Here is a 24,770-nt window from a genome sequence, read left to right on the forward strand (position 1 = left end):
ATGAGCAGAGACATTCATGGAAGTGAATATCCGGAGAAAGAACATTTCCAGCACAGGGAACAGCAAACCCTAAAGTCCTGAGGCAGAAGTATGCTTAATGCTTAATGCATTAGAGGTTGCCATGCAAAAGGAGCACCAAATCCAGTCTGGGGGATTGGGAAAGGATTCCTGGAGGAGGTGACCACGTGAGCTCAGGGCTGGAGGAATAGGAATTGATTATGCCAGAGGAGAGGAGGGCTTGGGCATTTGAAGACCTGAATACACAGGGCAATTGGGAACCTGAAATCCCGGGGAGAGATGGAAAATTAGGCTGGTGAATGTGGAAGAGGTTGGGTCATGCGGATCTCTGCGTGACAATCTGAGAAGCTGCTTTTATCTTTTGGATGATGGGGAACCAGTGCTAAGACTCTCCCACTATTGCCCCCTATTCTTTGTGTGTGTTTTGTTTTGTTTTACTTTGAGAACCAGAATATTTCCCCATCCTTCCCGCTACTCCCCTACTTCTACATCTCCTTCCTCCTCCCGGTGCCTGGATTCCAAACCCCGCTTCCAGGAGATCCCCAGCATTCCCCTCCCCCCGCCCCAGCCCAGCACGAGGCCACGCCCACGGTCACGCCCCCGATGACGCAAGGCGCCCGGTGCGTGGGGATTCCCACAGCCGTGGCCACTACCCGGCCTGCCCCGCGACAAGATGGCCGCCTGAAGGCAGCGGGCCGCGGAAGAAAGTTTGTTGTGGGGTCTGAGTAGCCGGGCCGGGAGGCTGGAGTTTGGGGGAGGGTCGCGGGAGCTCTAGCATGGAGTATGGCGGGGGAGGGACGAGCTCCAGTGTTGAGAAGAGGAAATGGGACGGTGGAAGGTTTGGGACAGAGAGAAAAAAAGAGGGAGATTGGGTAGGAAGTGAGGGACCCAAGGACCCAATGGCAGCCCTGGGGGAGGGGTCCGGGGCAGGGGAGCCTGAAGTAGGTATGCAGGTTCCTGGAGAAGCAGAGCCCCGATTTGGAGGGGAATTTTTAAACTGAAAAGTAAAGAAACCTGGAGCTTGTGGCCGAGGTCCGACTGTATCAGGCCGGTGGGAGAGCAAAGGGGTCTTTCCCGTGGAGGAGCATAGGAGGAACCTGGAGGATGCTGGGCAGGTTGGGTAAGGAAGGAGCTCAAGCCAAAAGACCCTTACAGACTTAGGTCAGCCTTTCCACAGTTCCTATAGAAGCATCTGCCCCAATTTCAGCTGAAGACTCGGGGGCCCCAGGGACTGGAAGAATCACAGTGCCTGCTTGGAGGAAGAAGAAGAGGTAGCGACTTGCCCAAGCCCAACCCCAAAGCGGGTAAGGTGGCCTCCGGAGACAGGCTGGCATGCTCGGCGGAAGCAGGATGCATGGGCTCGGAATGGTGATGAGAATCATTTACTCTGAGGAGGGCGCTGTTCTATAGAGGTTCCCCTGGGCCTGTGGTCCCTAAATTAGTATTCTCCTCGGATTGCATGCTGATTTTTGAGAGTCGGACACAGAATTGTGTGCCTTCACCTGTGCAAGCGAACGTGGCAAGTAGCCCAGAGATCAGGCTGTGCATAGTTTAACACATCCCTGTCACAAGCAGTTTCCTACATGTTCACTATCTTCTTCACTTTTCCCATCACAGCTTCAGTTTGGTATCCTGCCTGAAGTGGAGATTTGTGGGTGACAGATGGTGGGGAGTCACGAGAAAACAAATTTCTGATGGTGTTTCACTGACCATTTAGGCACCTGCTGTTACCAAATCCTGAGTTCACTCTTGCAGCATTTCTATTTGTTCTTCCTTTTCTTTTTCTTTTTCTCTTTCTTTCTTTCTTTCTTTCTTTCTTTTTTTTTTTTTTTGTAAGAGGGCTTCTTAGTGTTCTTGTGGGTGTGGATTCGGTGGTCGGTCCGGTCAGAGGAGGAGGAAAGGCAGAAGAATCCAGATCAATTTATGGTAAGAGGTCAAGCTGACTGGTGTAAAGCTCTGGGAATGTTTATTACATAACTCTCTGAGACCCCTAATATTTTGAGAACTGCTTTACAGCCTGGACAGTGTGGTGATGGAAGTAAAGGATTGTGGAACTTGCCCTTTTTCTCTTCTGGTAGCTTGCTTCTCTTCCTTTGTGCTCTCCCCATCAAATTACATTTTAAAATAAGTCAGTTTATTAAGCGAAACTAAACATGGCTTTAGACATAGTGGACTTGGGGTTGGAGAAAAAGAAAGGGGTCTGGAGCCACAGAATGCAGTGAATATGGTCCTCACTCGCATTGATGCCCTGTGGTTATGCCCATGCCAAATTTGGAATTAGGCTTCTTACTGAAGCCAGTTTCAGGGCTGACATCTGCTCCATGCCTGGACTGGGAGGTCTGGTTTGATCTTGGACACCTCACTAACCATCTCCTGCTCCCTTCTCTACCTCCCCCCCCACCCCCCTCAAAGAGTCACTCCAGACACACCAATGCCAATCACTGTTACTAGGCCAGCTTCAGTACCTTCAGGTACCTGAGGCACTGATGCTATCAATGCTTCTTCCTCCCCTTCTCTCCCTTCCCCCCTCTCCTCTCACTTCCTCCCTTTCTTCCACTTTCTCTAAAAATAAAAAAAAATCCTTACTCCTTGGGGGATATTTACAAAAAAGAAAGAGCCCGGCAGGCATGGCTCAGTGGTTGACCTATGAACCAGGAGGTCACGTGTTCAATTCCCGGTTAGAGCATATTCTAGGGTTGTGAGGCGTGCAGGAAGCAGCCAATCACTGATTCTCATCATTGATGTTTCTATCTCTCTCCCTTCTTTTCTAAAATCAATAAAAATATATCTTTTAAAAAGAAATTACATAGCTTTCTATGCCTCAGCTTTTTCATCAACCAAATGTGTTTGGTAAGAGTATCTCTTAGGGTTGTCTTGAGGGTTAAATAAGTTAATATATTAATGCATTTAGTACAGTACCTGACCTGCAATGTGTATTTGTTGTTGTTATGCTAATCAGATCTCAGCACTAATCTCTGCTTCATGATCGAACCTGGAGTCTCTCTGGAGGACCTGTACTGGTTTGGGCTGCTATTCTGGGGCTAGAGAAATGAAGCACAGCTTTTTAAACTATTTGAAGTGTTGTTAAGCCCTGGCTGGCATGGTTCAGTTCATTGAGTGTTGTCCCATGCACTGAGAGGTTTTGGGTTTGATTCCCATTAGGATACATGCCCAGGTGACGGTCTCGATTCCCAGTAGTGGGCATGCAGGAGGCAGGTGATCAGTGTTTCTCTCTTTTGATGTTTCTATCTCTCCCCCTCTCCCTTCCTCTGTCCCAAATCAGTAAAAACATAGTTTAAAAAATAAAGTGTTAAAAAGCCAGTGATTTCCTGCTAAAGCTTTGAGGCTTCTTTGCAGTTGAGTGACGACGATGAGGATAATAGTGCTTAACAAGCACATTTTATGTGCCTGGCACTGTTGTGAGTGCTTTAAATGTATTAACTAATTTTTATAACAACCCTATGAAGTAAATACTGCTATTATCCCCATTTTACAGATGAGTAAATAGAGGTACAGAGTGGTTAAGTAATTTGCTCAAGGTTACTGAGCTTATAAGTGGCAGATCTGGAATTTGATTCCAGGCAATCTGGCTTTGGCAATTGAGCCCTTTTTTTTTTTTTTTTTTTTTTTTTTTTTTTAGTATGAAGTTAACTTTAAAATATGCCTGGTGGCAATTTGTATATCTTTGTTTGTTGTGATGGTTAGATGTATACCCATTTTGCAAGTAAAATTTTTTGGCTATTTAAAAAATGTTTTAGAAGCTGAGCTCATCACAGCTCTCTCCTTCCTCTCAGAAATAACTGGTGCTGGGACCTTGGTGGCAGAGCCGTCTGTGCCATATTAGCCAAATCTGGACTCTTTCTTCATGATTCAAATTGGCCTTTGCAAAACCTTGGGCCTCGGTTGGATGAGCAGAGTGACATTAGGATATTAAGACATTAGGACATTAGGAGAGAGAAAAGGAGGGAGAGAGGGAAGGAAGGAAAGAGGAAGAGGGGGAAGAGAGGACATATTAATGTACATATGAATATAAGGCGCATTCTGACTTTGATTACTGATATGAGCCATTGAAGTAGCCATAGTGTTAAACTCATGGACAGACTGGATGCATCTTTCTTTTTAAAAACAAGTAACAAACTACATTGGAAAAACTCACACAACCTGGCATTTGAGACAGTTCCTTCCCCAGCGTAAGAGGAAAATGGAAAACAGATGTGCTTCTGCTGAGGCTTGTGTTGCTGAGGACGACCCTGGCTCAGTGCTCAGCTTTTCCTGGAGCCGGGCGGGCCTCCGCGCAGCCTCAGGGCAGAGGTGTGCCACGGTTTGATAGACTGGCTTTCCTTTGCCCTGAATTTAAGACTCACTCTTCCCCTCCTTCTGAGTCATGCCCTGTCTGTTTAAGTCACCCGCAGGGCCCATCTTTTTCTCCCGTAAATGACTCTCCACCCTGCCATCAGAGTAGGCGCGTGCCTACTCTAACCAGATTTCAGGGGGTTGGGGGGTCAGGGATCAGGGCTTTCCTTGTGAATTCCTACCCAGCCCCGTGATGAACTTCTCTGTCTTCACCATCACCTGTGGCACACGTGATTTTGTCTCTGCTGTTCTCCTTTAACTGAGGAGCCACGTGCTCAGGATAGTGTTCGTTATCTCTTGTGCTGCAGGCAGCGTGCTGAAACGTGTTATCTCCGTAGAGTACATCTTTGTGTTTGGGTAGAAGTCCTCAGACTTTCTGGATGCTGATGACATTTTAGCAATGATTAAACTGCAGGGTGAAGTCGGATGGATTTTGAGTTGATTCTCCCCCGTTACTGTTTTCTTTTACTTGTCTAAATCAGTTTCTTCTCAGACGCCCCTTATTCGTGTGTTACCTTTCAACCTAATCCCTTCACATCCTTATCACCACATTTTGAGTGCCAAGGCCTTCATTTCTCACCTGGATTCAGTCTCTTAACAGCACTCTGAACTTACTTCATTCTGGCTCTGGGCCTCTGCAAGTGCTGGTCCTGCTGTCGGGATGCATTCCCCCACGCACCCACCCCCACCCCCGTCCTTCCCTTTTGGTCCTTCACATCAGTTTCAATGTCACTTCCTTTCGGGACCTCACCCCTTTTAGTGCCCTTCTTCTGAGCTTCTTCTTTTTTCACGTTTATCCTGCGCTGTAATTGCCTGTTTACTTGTCTGACTCTTCTCAGACTGAGAAGAGGGACCGTATCTTATTCATTATTGCATCCTCCCATTTAGGATAAGCACAGAATAGGTGCTTTATAATGCACCTATTTAGGTGCCTATAGAACAAATGAAATGTGTTGGCAGTCTCTCCCAACTCCGGTCTAGCTTCTCTGCTGAAATTATTTTTCTATTAAAAAAACGATGTTTCTTCCCTTAGAAATGCTAGGAGTTCCCCTTTTTTTTAGGATAAAATTCTAGTCAAAGATTCGTTACACTCTAGCGTAGGGGTGTCGAACTCAATCAGAGAAGGGGCCAAAATCTAAAATCCAGCCTAAATCGCGGGCCGAATGGTTTACTGAACAGTCCTAAACTGACAATGTCATAAACTGACAGCGGAGTGCAGTGATGACAGCGCGGTGCAGGCCACATTGCAAGGCCTGGCGGGCTGGATTTGGCCCGCGGGCCGTGTGTTTGACACATGTGCTAGCGCAAACCCAACCCTCTAGCCTGCGTTGCTGCCACTGCACTTCATCTGTTCTGTTCTTCATTGCTCCTAAATTTCCTGCTGCTCCTGAACTTGGTGTGGCCGTCCAGTCACTGTATTCTTCTTTGCTTGTGCACTGTCCTCTCTTGATAATGCTCACCGTATCTCTGAAACTCTGCTTATCCCCCAAGACCCAGCTCCCCTGTCACCTCCCATGAGAAGACTCTCCCGCTTTCCTTTCCTCCTCTTGGCCCCACAGCACTGTGTTTGAACCTCTGTTCTGGTACTGATCTTGTATGGTGAGTTCCCTGTTCAGTTCATCTTTTTCACTGAGCTGACCCCCAGAGATGATAGGGGAGATTGGGAAGGTGGGTATGTGGAGAATTGGGAGTGGGTGAGCAGTGTGAGAGAGTCTGATTTTGGACCTTGGCACTTATTAGCTGTGGGACTTTGGACAAGTTGCTTAACCATTAGTATCCTTGGTTTGTACCTTATAAAGTGAGAGTGGCATTATCTTTTATTCGGGAGCTTTGAGCATTAAAGGTAGTGAGTTTACCCCATATAGCACGGTGCCTGGCAAATGAAAGATACTCAATAAATATTTGTTGAACAAATTCCATTTTGAAAAACTCAGTGTATAAGAAAAGGCTTTGTTGTATTCAAACTAGAATAAGCCTTTTGCTTTCTGCCAGGTAGCCAGGAGCATTTTGGAACTGAGAGTAAAATTGAGAGTCTCCTTTCCTGTGATGAAGCAATAAAAGAGGTGAGGTTGGGGACATCGTCAGCGAGTAGCCTGTTAAAAAGAGATTGTGGATGCCTCTCTCCATTTGTGTGTTGTAATGACTCCTTTGATGGGTCATGACATGCATTTGAGGTTGGTGGGGACTTTGGTGGATACAGGTGGGGGCAGACAGATTTGTAATGTAGTTAAGGCTGGGGATGACTGGATGGTGTGTTTGAGGACCCATGTCTCCTGGTAGTTTGTTTTTTTATCCCCTCCTGGTGTTTTAAGAACTGAAAAGTGTTGGTGAAGCTGGTGGAACACACCTAGGCACCGAGGAAGCCAGACTCTTTGGACCCAGGTTCTTAGGACTTGGATGATCTTGTGCCACAGAACCCGCTTAACTTGGGTACTCCCCGAAATGGGGCTGGTAGCTGAGAGTTGCTGTCTTCTCTTTGCCTTTTTATTTTTAGTGTAGTTGATGGGGGCAAAGGGGTGGTTCTTAGACACCAGCTCTCAGCAGACACCAAAGAAAGTTGTTTCCAGAAGTCTAGACCTATTAATTGTATAACGCCAGGTGGTACTCCAGTGTGAATTTATAATCAGACGAGGAAGATACGTCTGAGTTTTCAGGAAGGCAGCCTTCCTGTCTGGCCCTTAAACCCCTCCCCCAGCCAGGCTCCTCTCCTTTGTACCCTCCGAGCACTCACTGCTCTCTAATGCTAGTGGCTCTTAACCTGTCTCTCTCCACTAGAGGCAAGGTCTTCTATCTCTGAAGCTGCTTAGGGCCACAGTCCTTTAATGAAGGCACTTAGGCCCTACATCAGGTATGTCAAACTCAAAGGCTAACACGGGCCAAATAAGGTTTAGGTTTATGTGAGCCATAAAAAAACAAACAAAAAAAACAACAACTTTAGTTTTCATAGAAACGTAGGTTTATTTAGAAAAGTATAGTATAAAATAGAACAAGAGCAATGATAAAAGTAATGTTTTCTTACATACTGTTTTTTGGCTGGGCCGCAAAAATATTCGTTGTGGGCGGGCCACGAGTTTGCATGCTTGCCCCACATAGTCTGTGCTGAGCCCTCCAGGTTACTCTGTGATCTCCCCTCCCCCCAGTACTTCCTCAGGGAGACTAAAGAAATAGGATTTATCTAGCAAAACCTTTTGAATGCTTAGGAAGGAAGGCCCTGCATAAACAAAAGTGGTAGTATTAAAAATAGCGTCACTAATTACTTTTCAGGGTTGAGTTAATGTGGTTAAATGATCTTCCAGGTGCTTGGTTTCAGCTGTCTCCCTTTTCAGCTTTTTTATTTCATAAAACACCCCTAAGGGTAGGGTTAGAAGAGGAGGTGAAACACACTGGTATATTTTCTTGCTGAATTAGTCTTTGGCTTCTGGCATCCTCTTTGTTATTTATTGAGCTGCTTTTAGTGCCCCTATAACCTACTTTCTTTTCTGGTTGTCTCACTAGTCTTATCTAGGTGTACTCCAGGCTCACAGCCAGATTTGCTATAACCTTGTTAATGCCTCCAGTGGTCGGCAAACTCATTAGTCAACAGAGCCAAATGCCAACAGTACAACGATTAAAATTTCTTTTGAGAGCCAAATTTTTAAAACTTAAACTTCTTCTAACACCACTTCTTCAAAATAGACTCACCCAGGCCGTGGTATTTTGTGGAAAAGCCATACTCAAGGGGCCAAAGAGCCGCATGTGGCTCCTGAGCCGCAGTTTGCCGACCACGGGCCTAGACTGTCAAAAGAATGAAACCAATAGCTAAAAGTGGAGTGAAGCACTGGGCGCTACTCCTTGTCTCAGTTTGGGGGAGGCATGTCTTCGTTGATGGCCTCTTGACAGGAGTGAAAGGCTACCTTGCATGTTAAGCAGGTTTGAGAGGAGGCTGGGTGAGCCAGCTGGCCTGGCCATGAGAAGAGTGGGACCTATTCTTTGTCAGTTACTTTCTTAGAGGTGTCAGCTGTCTGCTCTCAGTGGCATTTGGCATTCTCCTTTCTTCCTTTCTTTCTCCCCTTTCTTTCTCCCCTTCCTTTCTTCCTTCCTTCCTTCCTTCCTTCCTTCCTTCCTTCCTTCCTTCCTTCCCCTTTCCCCTTTCCCCCCTTCCCTCCTTTCCCCCTTTCCCCTTCTCCTTTTTTCTTCCTTCCCCCTTCCCCTTCTTCCCTCTTTCCCTCCTTCCCCCTTTCCCTCCTTCCCTCCTCCCCCCTCCCCCCTTTCCTCCTTCCCTCCTTTCTCCCTTCCCCCCTTCCCTCCTTCCCCTTTTCCCTCCTTCCTCCCTTCTCGTCTTCCCTCCTTCCCCCTTTCCCTCCTTCCTTCCTTCACCTCCTTCCTTCTTTCCCTCCTTCCCCCCTTCCCCCCTTCCTACCTTCCCTCCTTCTCTCCTTCCCTCCTTCCCTCCATCCTTCATTTCTTTCCATTGTGGATCTCCTCCCCCCCCCCCCCATTGATTTTTTACAGAGAGTGAAAGGGAAGGAGGGAAAGAGAGAAACATTGATATGAGAGATACCCATTGGTTGCCTCCCACGCATGCCCCACTGGGGCTGGGGATATAACCTGCAACCCAGATATGAGCCCTTAACTGGGAATCGAACCCTTAATCCTTTGACCCTGGCCCTCTAACCACTGAGAAACATCAGCCAGGCTGGCCATGCTTTCTTATCAGTCCAGAGAAGAGGTCAGAGCCCACAGGAAGAATTCTCTTCTAGATGCTTATCTCACCCTGCGTGGTCAGGCCTTGGCCTTTTGAGCTCTGGGGCTGTTGTCACAGCAATATGGGGAACCCCGAGAGCAGGCAGTCGGAAGCCTATCAGAGGCTTTGCCTGCCTGCGTTAACCATTAACTCTTGGGAGCAGGGCCAGGCCCCTCTGTGGGGCTAGGCTGGTCACTGTTCTCCCCTCTCTACCCCAGGTCATCTCTTCTGCAGGGCTATCCAGGCAGAAGGGAGGGTCCCTCCCTGTTTTTCCCCTGACAGTATGTTGCCTTTCCTTTAACACAGCAGTATTTGCCAATACATTTGCTGAAGCTTTCCTGTCCTGTCGCCCCAGAGGCACTTCTTGTGGGGCCTCTGGGCTCCACTGCTGTGGCTGCGTTGCCTTGATGTCTGTAAGCCGGGGCATGTTACTTCCCTTAGGGCCGATCTGCAGGCTTCAGGAAAGTGTGATGCTTGTCTCTCTGCCATTGCTCATTCTGAGGGGGTGGACTGGTCCCCGTTGGAGCCTGGCTATAGCAGAGCTTTTATCCTTGCCAGCTCCCAGGGAAGAGCCATCCCCCTGGCCCTTTCAGAAACTCAAACGCGGCAGTGTGTGTCCCTCCCGTGCTGGGCCATGCTGGGCCGGGTTGCACACTGCCCCATTGTGCGGTGCTTTCCACGCAGCTCTTGTTGCAGCTTCTGATCCCTGAGCCAGTTCTCTCCCAGCCCCTTTCCTCAGAGCCTGTGGGAGGTGGTGGGTGGACTCTGCTAGCACAGGCATCGGATGGGTGGCAGCTGCAGCTGTGGGTGGCTGTGTTCTTACAACCCAGCTTTCAGGGCTCTGGGGTAGCCTGGCATCAGTGTTTGGGGACTAAGTGAGAAAGGAGCTGCCCCGCCCGGTAGCAGCAACCTTTCCACGACAGCTGACCTCTCTGTTGACCAACCAGAGAGCCTGTTACACGGGGTCAGTGAGCTGGACTCACGACGTGGCAGGGGAATGCTGTCCCTCTGCCTGGCATGGTTTCTGGGTGGGAGAAAGCTCCCGAGGGTCTGAGGCTAAGTCCAGAGGAGCCTCGCCTGTCAGGAGAGTGCACTGTGTACCCTGGGCATGTGCAGCGTGGCATTCCTTCTGTTCTCTCTTTGCAGCTCCGGAGCTGGGCTGCTCACAAATCAAGCTGTCTGTTTATATGGAGTGCCTGGAGGGTGTCTGCCATGAGTCTGTCACTAACCGTGCTAACCAGGAGAGCTGGCTGGTTGGGGAGAAGACACTAACCCTGTGAGTCTGACCTGGGCCAGCTAATCTGCTCTGGGAATACCGCCAGCAGTGCCTCTGACCTCTCTCCCTCCCGCAGTCCAGCCACCTCCTCCCCCTAGCTTACCTCATGCCATCTCCTCTGATCCTAATAGCTGGGTTCCCTCCATCTTCCCAGGCTCCTTGCTCTGGGTGGGATGTGTCTTCTTCGTGGCTAGGGAGAAGGGTTTCCTAGGCACAGCCACCTGCCCATCTGCCAGCCTGCTGCTGGACTTGGCCTCCCCTCAGTCTGTACCATGCTGCCCAGATCTGTCTGAAAACAGAATTGGGTAGTTTCTGTTTAATATGCCTTCAGCACCATGGAGTGGGAGCATGTCCCTTGGTTAGCATACTGTTTCATTCTCCTGCCTCAGAGACAGGTGGAGATTTTCTTTTAGACTGAACAGTTTCCTTCATTTTTTTAAGAGGAGGATTGAATGGTATCCCCATTATTCTCACTCCAGGGTAATAATCATTTAAGATTAGCTGCAAGGTTCTCCTTGGAGTTGTGGAGGTGGAAGAAAACCTTGGCCTGGTTGTGAGAAATTCCCTGGGCAGAAGAGTGAAGCTACTGAAATTGAAAGCAGGAGCCCAGAACCCGGTACCATCTGAGATGAAGCTCCCATGGGTGACTGTCACTCTGGGAGGTGGTGTGGGTGGAGTTTGGCGCCCTCCCCCACTGCCTTCCACAGCTGGAACTTCAGGAGGACTTTAGCCCAGAAGAGCTGGGAAGGGCGCCTTAGCCCAAGGGAGCAGGACTTGCCTTGGATTCCACATGGGCCTAGGTGAGGCCCTGGCCTGAGATTGGGAGGCTGGTGAATGGCCCTTTAGGTTCGGAAAGGAGAAGGGGGTTCCCGAGATAACAGGAAGGCCGGCTGCTTGGAGCTCCCTGGAGTTGTGCACAGGTAACTCTTTAGACAGACCAGGTCTCCTGCTCCGGAGGCCGTGCAGTGTGGGGTGGGCTGGTCAGGGAACTTGAGACCTGCAGGCCCGCACAGTGGTTCCATACTCTTGGGGTAGGAGGGAGAAGGCAGCGGTGTGTCTACTAGCGTGGGGTGGGGTGTGTAGATGTGAGAGCTGGTAGATGCTATGCAGACTTTTAGGGACCTTGAGTTAGCGAGCTGGAGGGGTTTGTGGCCAGCTCTGACCAGGAAGGCCAAAGGAAGCTGAAGGGGAGGTTAGTTCAGCGCCACCCCTCACTTGGTTCTTCCATCTTAGGAGAGGGCATGGGACTACTGTCAAGTGCTGCCTATGATCTTGGGGGTAGTTTGGCCCTCTCTTTGTGAGGAGGGAGGTTTGGTTTGCTTGGATCATCATCAGTAGTCTTTAGCCCCTTTGTTCCTGTCTAGTGTTTGCTTGAATGCGGTCGGGTGATAGACTTTGAGGTATTTGCTCAGGTGGGGAGCCAGGTGAGCACTGAAGGTCACCAGTTCCAGTTCTGAGTCCTCAGGATTACTCTGACAGAATAATACCCACCCATTTTGGCTTTTAAAAACCTGTCAGTGTGTTCCTCTTAGAGCAGGCATGAGGCCAGGTCAGGGCCCCAGGCAGCTTATCCCAAGAGGGTGAGATTGTACTTGCCCAGAGGGGTGGCAGCATGGCTGTCAGAGGGGCAGCAGGCCAGTCTGGGCACAGACTGGCATCTTCCAGCCTAGTCATCAGCCCAGAACAGAGCCTGCCCAGGCCCCACTCCATGAGCTGCTGGCTGCTTGCCCGCCACGCGCCCAGGATTGTTGAGGGCTTTGCTCATGTATCTCAGGAACAGCTGCATGCCGGAAACGGGGGGTTGGTTGCAAGTGGGAGGGGCACCTGGGGTCCGTGTGGGGAAAGCTGAGCCCAACAGCTCTTGGATCCGCTCACTGTGCTGGACTGTTCTGCTGTTCACTGACAGCCCAGGTGGAGAGGGGCCATGTTAGTGCTGGTGGCAGCCCCTGCCCAGTCACCTGGTTACAGGACTGGCCCTTGCAGGGTGGTCATTTGTGCTTCTTAGGCCTTGTTTGGAGGCAGAGCCTGGATTTCAGGAGCTTGCAGTGCAGCCTTCTCCAGGCTTGCAGAGTTCAGAGACTCCACAGCCGAGGACACATACTGTTAGCAGAGGACAGTCTCACAGAGGAGGCTCTAGTTCCTGTGCGATCAGACATTCATGGTTTAGCAGTTGATTAGGGGCTTTTGGAAGGGCCTGTACTTATTTCTATTTTTTATATCTTGCTGGATTCCAAGGGAATTAAGGCAGAATACAACACGGCTGGAGTATGCTAAAGAAGGGCTGGTTTTCCTTTCATTTTAAAAGCAGTAGTGATTGCTGACTTACGTTAGACTTTTCTTGGGTGAATTATGAAGGAGAGCTTGAATGATTTGCTGGTGATGTGGGGCCCTTCTTGAGAGGTTGCGTTCATTGACCCCTCAAGGTGCCCCACTTGCTTGATTCACGGCCAGCTGTGAGCAGAAAGGCGTATCATCAGGTTCCGAAATAGCCTGAGCCCAGATATATGTTGGGGCCATCATTTCCTGAAGAGAGCATGGGCGATGTGGGGGTGGGGGTGGGGGTGGGGGTGGAGGCAGGCCGTCTTTCCAGGGCAGCTGAACCGGGCAGTGAAGTTGTAGAGCAGAACGTGGACCTGGGGGAGACATCTGGTGAGGGAAGGCCGAAGTTTGAAAAGCCAAGGAGCCGCACCCATGTTGGATTTACTTCCGTCTCCCTCACTGGGCCGTGTTGAGGGGTGGCCTCTGAGCGCTCAGAGGAGGTGCTTGGACCTCCCTTCTTTTGCACCTTTGACTTTGCCCTGGGCCTTCGGGAAACCCATAGGAAGGATGGCAGAAGGAAGGAGAGGGCGTCCTTGGCTCTTGAACTTGCACCTTTCTCTGTTGCCTCCTGTGGGTGTCGGTGGGAGTAGGAGTAAGGATAATGGTTTGGAGAGATCAGGATTCTGAAGAATTTTCTCCAGAAAACACTGCATCTTCAGCAGTGGTGATCCCTGATCGCAGCGAAGGTCCATGGTCACATACACATACTTCACATCCACAAAAAGGAGCAGGTATGAGTCCCATCTCCTGGTTAAAGAGTGACTCTTGGGGAATTTTTTGTGCTTTGATGAAAGGATACTGCTCAGCCTACGTCTGGCACACATTTCTCCTTATATCCGTCTCTGTCTACACTCCCCGCTCAGCTGTTCAGGTTCACAGTGCGGGTTCACTGTGCGTGAGAGTACCGTTTCCAATGAAAGCAGACTTTGTTCTCTGGAGGCAGCTAATCATGCCCCTGGGCTGTAATCAGGGAGAAGGTATTTAATACAGGGCAGGTGGCAACAGGCGGCCTGCACTGACTGGCAGATTGCAACATGGCAATTAGGAAGCTATCACCACCACCACCACCACCTCCCCCCCACCCCCCCCAGCAGATATGGGGTGAATCTCTCCTGCACACTGGTTTGGAGTAAGTGAAGAATGAATACTATGCAGAAGAGGGAGGAGGAGGCAGGTTGGTGGGGTGGTGAAGGGTGAGGAGAGCTGCTTTTTCTTCTCACCTCACCTCCCTGAGATGGGGAGGAGGGTTTACTGCTGCTCTGGGATCTCCCTCAGCAGTGCCTGCAGGCCCAGCCCAAGGAGCTCCGAAAAAACTGGGTCAGCCAGAGGTTTTATCCTGGGCCTCAGCCTTTCTCCCAGAGCACAGCTGTACTTGTCCAAACCAAGCACGTGATCTGGTAGCTGCACATCCTTAGTCATCTGCCCCAGTTCCTTGAAGCTCACGTAGCTTTGGAGTAATATTCTTCCCCTGTCCATCTCTGGACTTTCCAAGGACCATTTTCCAGAGCTGGGCATCCAGTGCTCAGAGGCTGCTCACTCGCTCATCGTGGCCCATGGCCCATTCTGAACGTCCCGCTGTTTTCCCTGGAGTCCTTTTCTCTGTGCGGGGTTGAAACGCAAGGCCACTTGGGAACCTCTGGGTAGAGATGTGGCCAGTGGAGGTTGCCCCTGCTAGCTGGACTTCCTGGAGGGCCTGCTCTGCTGCCTTTCAGTTTACCTTTCATCTCTCAGCGTGGGGGCCTGGTGTCCAGCTGCTGCTTGTTCTGTCCCCCACACCACCTGGCTTCGTTCTCCCCCTGAGTCTGCCCTTCCCTGCAGCGCGTCTAGTCAAGATAGCGGGCTGCCAGGCCCACTGTGTTCCCGTTCAGCGCCGGCATCGTGGGCCCCTAGACGCTGTACCTGGGGCACTTAGCAGATCTCAGGAGCTGGAGCGAGGGGGGCAGGGAGTGGCACAGACTCTCCCTCGTGGACTTGAGTGAGGATACTGCAGGCTCCCTGGTGGGCTTTGCCTTCTGCTTTCCCAGGTGGGAGTGGCTCCCCTCTCTGTGACTGACAAGCATGAAAAATGTATGCTCTGGCTGGGGGAGAACCTGCCCATCTCCCCACCGTCTGTCCCAGGAAGTCCGTGCCTGCATTTACTCCCCATGTCACTGCCACCCACATCCACTCTGCCCCTCAGCAAGCCAGACTGACCGGTTGTGGAAGCTCTGGGAATATGTGCTGAGGGGCTGGGGCGTGAGGACCTGAGGGCAGGATGAGGCAGGACGAGCTGTGGGATGTGTGGCAACTAGAGGGAGGGCTGCGGAGTAAGGCTGCTCTCCTTACAGGTAGAATTACCAGATATCTGAGCAGTCAGTGTCCTCCTGCCCATACACACATCCTGGTGCCCAGGGGACAGCTGGGCATCGGCAGGAATAGGGTAGGGGAGAAAAGCAGCAGCTGAGAATAGAGGAGGGTACGTAAAGGGGCCTGCAGGGAAAGGGGCTGCCCAGCTGACAGGATCAGATGGGAGAGGGGCCTGGATTCTCCATAGAAAAGGAGAGAAGGGCCAAAACCGGTTTGGCTCAGTGGATAGAGTGTTGGCCTCCAGACCGAAAGGTCCCGGGTTCGATTCCGGTCAAGGGCATGTACCTTGGTTGCGGGCACATCCCCAGTAGGGGGTGTGCAAGAGGTAGCTTGATCAATGATTCTCTCTCATCGATGTTTCTAGCTTTCTATCCCTCTCTCGTCCTCTCTGTAAAAACTCAATAAAATATATTAAAAAGAAAAAAAAAGAAAGAAAGAAAAGAAGAGAAGGCAGAGGCCAGCACAGGAGCCCCCTGGGTTTTGGAGAATCTCTTTGGCTGCATGTAGCACTTACTCCTGTGTTTCTGGCTCTACCCCCCTTTCCAACTCAAATACACACTTCCACTTGTACCCCCTGTATCAGAATCCAGGTACCCAGGCTGGTTTGGGCTTCCTGGGCCTCCCTGCCAGGCCATAGGAACTCTCACCCTGGGGCCCTCCGGAGGGGTAGCCCTGGGGAACCTGTGGGGGTGTGTGTTTGCTCCCACACCCCAGGAATGTACTGTCCTTTCAGGCCTGCCCGGATTCCTGTGCAGGGAGTCAGCCCCGCACAGCATGCTGCTTGTGCCCTGTGGGGACACGTTCTGCTTCACCATCAAAGGGGTGAGGTTGGCGGCTCGTGCCTGCTGTCACACCCCAGCTCCCCGAGAACCCCAGGCCAGAGACCGAGCTGTTCAGACAGAGGAGCGAGGCCACTCCTGCTTCCCCGCCCTCCCTACACCCTCACCTCTTCCTGCCTCTGGCCCTGTTGGAATGTGACAAGAGTCATGGCCAGGGCATGTCCTAACAGCAGGAGCACACGCTCCAGCCCGCAAGGCTTCCCTCAGCCCCCAGCTCTGTTTAGGTGGAAGGCAGCGGGAAGATTGTTTATGCCCAGAAGGCCACCTAAGGTTATTGCCTCCGCTGGTCCCTGTGGTGGCTGCTGCCCCCCTGCTGCAGCCTAGTTCATTACAGATGGGGGCAGAGCTCAGAACCCCAAGAACTTGGAGGGGACCACAGGGTGACTCAGTCCAGCCACCTGGGACATGTGAGAAAGGCTTATCCAACGAGGAAGGGCCACACAGTGTCAGCATCACTGAGCCTGGAACCCCAGCATCTCGGCTCCCCAGACTTGGGTTTCTGGCAAATGTCTGAACACCAGGGTTTCTCAGCCTTGGCACTGCCAACGTTGTGTGTTGATCATTCTCATGGGGGTGTCCTGTGCATCACGGAATGTTTACCAGCAGCCCTGGCCTCTACCCACTACATGCTAATGGCACCCGCTCCTGTTATGATAACCAGAAATATCTTCAGACATTTGCCAGATATCTGAGAAGGAGGTGAGGGGGACCAAAGTCACCCTGTTTGAGAACCATCATTGCTCTAAACTGCTGCCCTTTTTAGATTTCCTCTCCTGTACCTACCCCTGTCATCACAAAGGCTGTTTACCATAGTGTACACAAAGATAATCTTTGGGTTCTTTCTGGAGACTGCTAGGAGCTTTCTTTCTAGCATCTTCTTACTTCTCCAATAGGCTTTTCCCTGGTATTCTCTTATGCAACCCACATTCTCCAAACTCTTAGTTGTTTGCAGATACTGAGAGATGAACAGGACAGATGTGGGGTAGGAGAGGGACAGGACAGGACAGGACTAGACCTATTTCAGAATTGGGCATGTGGGTAAGCCGAGACCATGAACACATACACAGACATGCGTGACAGGATTCGTAGAGCAGGCAGGGCCCCGTGCTTCTAATCCTCCCCCACCTCCCCCGCGCCCCCCTCAGCCCCTTTGTCCCATGGCTTTCCTGCCTGACTCTCCCCGGGGTGCCTTCCAGGTCCCAGACTGGGCAGGGAGGCCTGTGGCACTGACAGACGGGCGGCTGACACCTGGTTTCCACTTTCTTCCCTTCTCCGGTTTCAGGAGCTTTTGGCAAGAGGAAGTGGAGGGGCCGTGGGATGCGGAGAGCCGAGGGCTAACTCCCGGACAGCGGAACAGAGCAAGCTGCTGACAAACAGACGGTATGTCCGAGTGAGGCCCGCACCCCCACGTGGCTCTCTTCTGGGGAGGCTGGCAGGTGAGGGGGCAGGCAGGTGGCGCCTCCTGCCCCAGGGGCTGGTGAAAGGAGACTGATGGCGGCTAGTGGGGCTTGGTCTTCAGGACTCTCTCCAGTTCAGAGACCCCACTGAGGAGCCTGGGTTGGGAGAATAGCCTCAAAACCTTACTTTCTAGTTACAGTTATTTTTTTAATTTTTTTAAAGTTATATATTTTTAAAATATATATATTTTATTGATTTTTTACAGAGAGGAAGAGAGAGGGATAGAGAGTTAGAAACATCGATGAGAGAGAATTATCGATCAGCTGCCTCCTGCACACCACACACTGGGGATGTGCCTGCAACCAAGGTACATGCCCTTGACCGGAATCGAACCTGGGACCTTCCAGTCCACAGGCCAACGCTCTATCCACTGAGCCAAACCGGTCTTGGCAAAAGTTATATTTTTTAAGGTAATGTTTATTAACCATTTCCTAAGTGCCAGGTACTATTCTCAGTGCTTTACCTAACCTTCACAATAACCCTGTGAAACCAGTGCTGTTCTTGCCCCATTGTAGAGTAGGGTTAGCTGGTCTGTGTAGAGAGCAGTTTTCCCTTCGAAGCCTTCTTCTGAGCCCACACAGGACAGTGGCTGGCAGCCTTCACACACTCCGCTCACTCCCCGGGCAAGTGAGGCCCAGGTCCCAGGTCTTGCTTTTTTCACCCCTCTGTTCCCATCGGACCCATGCCCCCTTCAGCACTCTCCTGACTCCTCGGGTGCACTGACACACCAGGATCCAGCCCTTCTAGTGACCCCAGCCAGGCCCAAGTCTGTGGGCCTGCCTGGTGGCTCCCACATATGTTCCCTTATCATCCTCTTCCTCAATCCAGAGGCCACTTGCCCTCCTTTCTGAGGCCCCTCCTTCCTTGCTTCTCCTCATCAGGCTGAGGAGCCCTCACCTCCCAGAATGAGCAGTGCGGCCCCTGCTAAGAAACCCTACCGCAAGGCACCACCAGAGCATCGGGAGCTGCGGCTGGACGTGCCTGGGTCCCAGCTTGAGCAGCAGGTCAGCAAACGGGGACCCCACTTTGCCTGGCGGAGGTGGGCCTCTGAAGCTGGCTGTCTGGCTGACTTCTCCCGCCTGGGGGACTCTGGCCCCTGAGTTGGGTGAGAGTATGGCATTGCTGGTGGGGGCAGTGCGGGCTCACAGAGGCCAGCCATGAGCACATGTCCACACGTCAGGAGGCCCAGAGCCTTGGTGGCTCTGCAGAAATGACAGTGTTGCTCTCTCTATGAGAGGCAGCCCACCGGGCCGAGGGGCCCTAACCTGCTGGAGGCTGAGACTCGTTCTCCTCTGGTGATGATGTGATGATGAAGGCAATGCTCCAGCTACTTGCACCAGACCAGTTGTTCCTCACTGTCAGGCCCTCCTCCAGCTTTACTCTGGCTAACATTTGTTAAGTACATTGGTTATCCTCCCTCATTAAGCTCACTATCAGGAGGAAACGAGTATTGTGGTGGTTTATTCTCCTTGCTACCTGGTGTCCTCCCTGTGGCAATGCCTGGAGTGCACTTACAGAATTGGAGAGAGTCAGCACATGCTGAGCATCAGGGTACCATGGCCACCTTGGTCAGAGTCAGGGCAGAGATGCCGTGACTGGCCCATTTCAGCTCAGAGATAGTGAATAAACAGGCCAGGTATTGTGCGAGGTGCCCTGGCTCAGATTGATATAACCAGAATGTGGTAGAAATGGATCGACTCCAGGTGTTAGTGGCTCCAAAGTCCATGGTCTGGGGCACGCTCCGCATTTTCCTGACCCTGACTGACTGGCGTTTGAAGCAGTCGGTTTATGTGGAGTGACATTTCCCGCTTGCTATAGCACGTGGCTGTTCAGCTTTGTGTCTGGCTGAGCCCTGACTGTGACCAACATAGGGGTTTCGGGAGGATGGGGTAGGAGGTTAAAGGCAAGAAGAGACACTTCACTCCTCAGTCAGGATTAGCCAGCGGTTCTCCTTTTCTCCTGCACTTGTTCCTCCCGAGCCTCTGCCTAATGGTCAGAGCTCAGGACCTACTATATCCCAGCCTGGTTTCTTCACTTCTCTGGAGGTCTCCGCCATGCCTGCGGGGCTCAAGATCCCAGTGAGCAGCTGAGGCTCTCTATCCCTGGGAGAGGTGACGGGGGTACCAGGACTTATTTGCAACTGGCTCTAGGCCTAAGGGACTGGAGCTGGTGAGGGTTGGAAGGGGTTCTTGAATCTTCCAGTTGGCATGGGAAGAGAGTGGTCTGGCTTGTCTGGGCATTGCTGGATTGCCTCCATCTCTACAGGACACTCACTGCAGCCCTGCTGTGAAGGTCCTTGGGCCTCAGCAGTGGCCCAGGGCTTTTTGGAGGGTGGGCCACTCAGGAGGCCAGTGGCCTAGAGCTGAGCCTCAAGCTTCTGTTCTTTTGTGCCCAGGAGTCCCTGACTGACGCAGAGAGGATGAAGTGAGTATCTGCTGCCTGAGCCTGCCCTGCCTCAGCTGTCCCTCTTAGCTCCAGGCAAGGCTGTTGGTATAGTTGGCTTCTCCCTGGATTAGGTAGAGTAAATGTTGGGTTGGGGTGGGGTGTTTTAGGGACTCTGGGAGGAGGCTTGATGTGGATATTCCTTTGGAAAAACAGGTTTGTCCCATGGGCTGTAAGAGAACCTGGAATCAAGGAGGGGATGGCTCTGAGGGCCTGCTCTTGCCAGCAAGCTCTTCCCCAGCTCCTGGCCCTTCTGTGCCAGCTGCCTCCCTGGAGCCCTTTCTGTCAGCCGTGTGAGGCCTCTGGAGAGGGGGGCAGTATTGGGCTGGATTTCCAGGAGATTAATAATGGAGCAGGCTGATAGTGCAATGGGGAAACTGGAGCTGGGGGCTTGGTGGCTTGGGTTGTAACCAGAGACAGACTTAGAATCCCCCCCACCCAATTCTGTCTTCTCATTCTTCTCCAGGGAGGGGGAGGGTGGGGGACTAACATCTATCCCCTCTGCCTCCCCCACTCTCCAAGCCAGGCTGTGTTCTCTGGGCCAGAAGGGCTGAGTTTCAAGAGTGCCCTGCCCCTAGTTGCCTGTCTTCATGCCATCTCTACTTCCTCCCTGACCAGCCTGGGGCTCCAGGGCTGGCCCTTCTATCTCTGATGCCCCTTTGCCCTTGACCCCTCCCCTGCCAGGCTGTTGCAGCAGGAGAATGAAGAGCTTCGCAGGCGCCTGGCCTTGGCCACCAGGCGCACCGAGGACCTGGAACGCGAGCTGGAGATTGGGCAGGACTGCCTGGAGGTGGAGCTGGGCCAGAGCCGCGAGGAGCTGGACAAATTTAAGGACAAGTTCCGCAGGTATGGGAACAAGGGGCTAGGACACACGTGCACACATCTCCCCATCACTGGGGATTAGCTGGAAGAGGCCTCAGAAGCCATCTGATTCTGGTGAAGAAAAACTGAAGTTCGGGAAGGAGAATGACTTGCCCAAGATCCTTCAGGGCCTGAAGAAATGGACCTTGACCCAGGGGTCTGCCTTGTCTTCCTCTCCAGGCTGCAGAACAGCTACACAGCTTCCCAGAGGGCCAACCAGGAGCTGGAGGACAAGCTGCACACGCTGGTAACCTGTCCAAGAGGGCAGTCTGGCTGGCACTGTGCTCACAGCATAGCAGGGGGCTAGGACTTGCCAAGGGAATGCCTTTCTGCCCTGTGGCTTGGGGAGGGAGGCGGGGGCAGTGGTGGGGAGGGGACCGCCATGTGCTCTGCAAGTCAGGACTGTCTTAATGCTCACACTGTTTCTCTTCTCTCCTCGTCTCCCCCTCATGCTGCCACCGTTGCTGCTGCACTCTCCTCTCAGGCCTCTCTTAGCCACAGCTGGATTTTTGCAGTTGCGTCTGAGTTGTGTGTTTTCTACCTTGCCCTGGCCTCCTCCTCAGCAAAGACCTGGGATTGCCGGGGCCCTGGTCATTTCCCTCTGCCCGATCCTATTCTCTTCCTTATGTGAGGCCTGTTCGGTAGTCAGTGCCTCCTTCCTAGGGGACAGTTGGGAGCCTGCTCTTGGCCTAGGCAGAGGTACTGATGGATGTCACTACTGAACTCTCACAGCCTCTCGCTGCACTGTCAGCAAACCCAAGCCTTCCGGGGGAGGGGGCCATCGATGCAGCCATGACCTGAAGATCAGAGCCTGCAGCTCCCTTCCAGCTCATCTAGATAATCTCACAGGCTCCCCCAGCTGCCACCCAGCCTCCTCCCTCCTCCCTCTTCCTAGTCTGATCCTGGAAACACCCCCATACATAGGCTTCAGTGCCTACGTTTGCACTGTTTCTCCTCCCAGGTACAGCCCCTTGCCTGGTATGTAGAGTTCCCTCAAGGGATGGACAGCCTCTTATACTGCTGGGCCCAGGTCATGCTGGAAAGCTCCTGCCCCACAGTCAGCCCGGAGAACAGCAGTGTCTGGTCTCCTTCTGTCTGTCCATTGTCTGTCTGTTCCATCTGCCTTGGCTGCCCTAGCACTTGTGGCTTCCTGCGTCTCAGGCTGGGAGGAGGGAAGGGGGAGGAAGGGCTGGCTGGGGCGTGGGCTGGGTTCACCACAAGTGTTGTGCTTCAGATCAAGAAGGCTGAGATGGATAGGAAGACACTGGACTGGGAGATCGTAGAGCTGACCAACAAGCTGCTGGATGCCAAGAACACCATCAACAAGCTGGAGGAGCTCAACGTATGTGCACTTCCGGGGTCTTCCTTGCCCGTGGCCAGCTTTGTCCTGGCCCAGCCCTGCTCCCTGGGACAGGGCTGGACTCTGAACCATATTTGTATCTGCAGGAGCGGTACCGGCTGGACTGCAACCTGGCTGTGCAGCTCCTCAAGTGCAACAAGTCCCACTTCCGTAACCACAAGTTCGCTGATGTGAGTCCAATACCTGCCCCAACAATGCCAGTCCAGCCTTCCTAGGACTCTTCTGTCTTCAGTTTCTTCCTCTCTCTCCATCCCCTTGCCTTTCACTACCCTTGCTGCTTTGCCTTCCCTTGGCCTCTGTGTCTCCTCTCAAGCAGTCAACTCTGTCACTGTTTGGTATCCTGTATGCTGTCACTGCCGATCATTAGGACTGAGGGTATTTTTGGAACAGAGACAGGGAGAGAGGGACTCAGTTTCAGGATCCCATGCAGGAAGGAGGGGTGGCCATAGCTATCAGCCATAAGAATATTTAGAGAGCATTAGGCCCCACTGATCCCCTGACCCCAAAGGGCAAACTCCAGACCCCAGATCCTCAGGCTCAAGGTTGATGGCGCCTACAGAAGTGGTGGGACATTCCCAAGGCTGCGGTCAGTACAGAGCCTCAAACTTACGTCTGGTTTGGGCAGAAGATACTGCTAAGGTGGGAGAGACAGAGATTCGAGAGCACCTGAGCCTTGGCAACAGTTCTGGGTTCAGTTCCTGCTGGTGTTAATCAAAAGCTTCAAGTTATTTTAGCCCTACCGAGCCTGTTTGTGTGAAATGAGAATACGCCTGGGCGTGCTGCAAGCACAAGAGACAGCCAAGTGCCAAGCACACAGTGGCACATGCATGTGGTAGCCATGTTTTGCTGTGAGTCAGCCTGTCTTAGGTTGGGATCATTCATATCTCTCTTTCCTTCTGCTCCTTTTCCCCAGCTGCCCTGTGAGCTGCAGGACATGGTTCGGAAACATCTGCACAGTGGTCAAGAGGCTGCCAGCCCGGACCCTGCCCCCGGCCTGGCACCAGGGGCTGTGGTACCCACCTCGGTCATTGCCCGCGTGTTGGAGAAGCCAGAGTCTCTGTTGCTCAATTCGGCCCAGTCAGGCAGTGCTGGGCGCCCCTTGGCTGAGGATGTCTTCGTCCATGTAGACATGAGCGGGGGTGACCCAGGTGACCTAGCCAGTCCCCCAGTCCCTGGCAGCCCCACCCCTCAACCCAATGGGGAGTGCCACTCTCTGAGCACTGCGGAGGGCTCCCCAGATGAGGAGCTGCCTCTGCCGGCCTTTGAGAAACTAAGCCCCTACCCCACCCCATCTCCACCACACCCTCTGTATCCTGGCCGAAAGGTGATAGAGTTCTCTGAGGATAAGGTGCGAATCCCCCACAACAGCCCCCTGCCCAACTGCACGTATGCTACCCGCCAGGCCATTTCCCTGAGCCTGGTGGAGGAGGGGAGTGAGCGGGGCCGTCCGAGCCCAGTGCCCAGCAGCCATGCATCGGCCCAGGCCTCACCCCAACACCAGCCCAGCCCAGCCCCCCCAGTTCTCAGTGCCCCAGCCAGCTCTGCCAGCTCCGAGGACGACCTGCTGGCCAGCTGGCAGCGGGCGTTTGTTGACCGCATTCCACCAGCCACTGTGGCCCAGGGCACAGCTTACGGACATGATGCGCTCCCTGCGCTGCAGCGCCAGTTTGCGCTGAGCCCCGCTGACAGAGAGGAGGGGGTTCAGGCACCTTCCTCCCCACCTGGTGAGAGCCGGCTTTTGCTGCCAACAGAACCTGACTCTGGCCTTGCCAGGGAGGAAGAGGAGGAGGAGCTGAATCTGCCCATCAGCCCCGAGGAAGAACAACAGAGCCTGCTGCCCCGTGATACCGGCACAGAGACGGGGCCTGGTGCTTCTCACACGGAGGGCAGGGCCTGGGCGCTCCCCGGCTCCAGCCGCCCCCAGCGCAGCCCCAAGAGGATGGGGGTACACCACCTACACCGCAAGGACAGCCTGACCCAGGCCCAGGAGCAGGGCAATCTGCTCAATTAAGGCCCCTGCTTGCCTTCCTGCCACTGCTGCACTGCGACTGCAAGGAGACCTGGTCCTTGCAGCTCACTGTCTCCACCCAGCCAAGCCTGGAACTCTCATCCCTCAAGGCCTGCACAGCTCTGTTCCTTGTACGGGGAGGGCCAAGTGGTGGGCCCCACCAGGCCTTCCAGCTGCATTGACTGCCTGGCCCCAGCTTGCCTCGTGGCTTCCCCCTTCTTGAAATATTTATTCTCCAAAAGCAACATGCAGCCAGGGCTCAGCATCTTTCCCCAAATCAGGCCAGCCCAAATCGGGCTGTTCTGGGAGCTGAGGGGCTTATCACATCAGTGTTCATCCTCCTTCCTTTCTTAGCCATGAGGTGCGTTGTTTTGTTTTTTGATGAGGGGCTATTATTGGGATGATTAACCTCTAATTCCTATTTTCTATTAACCTTTTTACTTTTTACCTGTTTCCCTCCCTCCCAAACCCCCTGCACAAGCCTTTGCCTTTGAGGGCCTGGCGCAGCACGCCCTCCGGCTGGGAGGGGCTGACTCAGGATGGAGGCCGGGCCTGGGGCCTCCAGCTGGGCTCTACAGGAGGCCTGCTCCCCTCCCACTCCTGGCTCTAGACTGTTACTCCCAGCTTGGGGAAATTTTCACATTAATGACTATTTTAAAATTAAATGAAACTATTTTACTGTTATGGACTAATTTGTCTGTTACTGACTATTCTGCTCTCCATTCTTGAGTATTCCCAGTCCTGTGATGCCCTACTCTTTGCTGGTG

General features: G+C 52.6%; 1 protein-coding gene across 6 annotated transcripts; it reads left to right on the forward strand.

The window, feature by feature from the left end:
* Nucleotides 1-625: 625 nt before the first annotated feature.
* Nucleotides 626-24,687, forward strand: TJAP1 (tight junction associated protein 1). 6 transcript variants are annotated; one of them, XM_084889787.1, is made up of 12 exons: nt 626-725; nt 1,226-1,322; nt 10,241-10,370; nt 17,157-17,254; nt 18,214-18,336; nt 19,728-19,756; nt 20,459-20,620; nt 20,816-20,882; nt 21,120-21,149; nt 21,870-21,977; nt 22,082-22,165; nt 22,909-24,687. In XM_084889787.1, the coding sequence occupies exons 5-12, from the start codon at nt 18,238-18,240 to the stop codon at nt 24,004-24,006; spliced, it is 1,677 nt and encodes a 558-aa protein (XP_084745913.1). In that variant the 5' UTR covers nt 626-725; nt 1,226-1,322; nt 10,241-10,370; nt 17,157-17,254; nt 18,214-18,237; the 3' UTR covers nt 24,007-24,687. The 6 variants fall into 6 exon arrangements, with proteins under 6 accessions (XP_084745913.1, XP_084745917.1, XP_084745912.1 ...); XM_084889789.1 differs by having other exon boundaries at nt 681-725; nt 1,196-1,322; XM_084889791.1 differs by lacking the exon at nt 21,120-21,149.
* The last annotated feature ends 83 nt before the right edge of the window (nt 24,688-24,770 follow it).

The sequence above is a fragment of the Pipistrellus hanaki genome (genome assembly GCF_964339955.1).
Source record: "Pipistrellus hanaki genome assembly, chromosome: 7".
Classification (NCBI taxonomy): domain Eukaryota; kingdom Metazoa; phylum Chordata; class Mammalia; order Chiroptera; family Vespertilionidae; genus Pipistrellus; species Pipistrellus hanaki.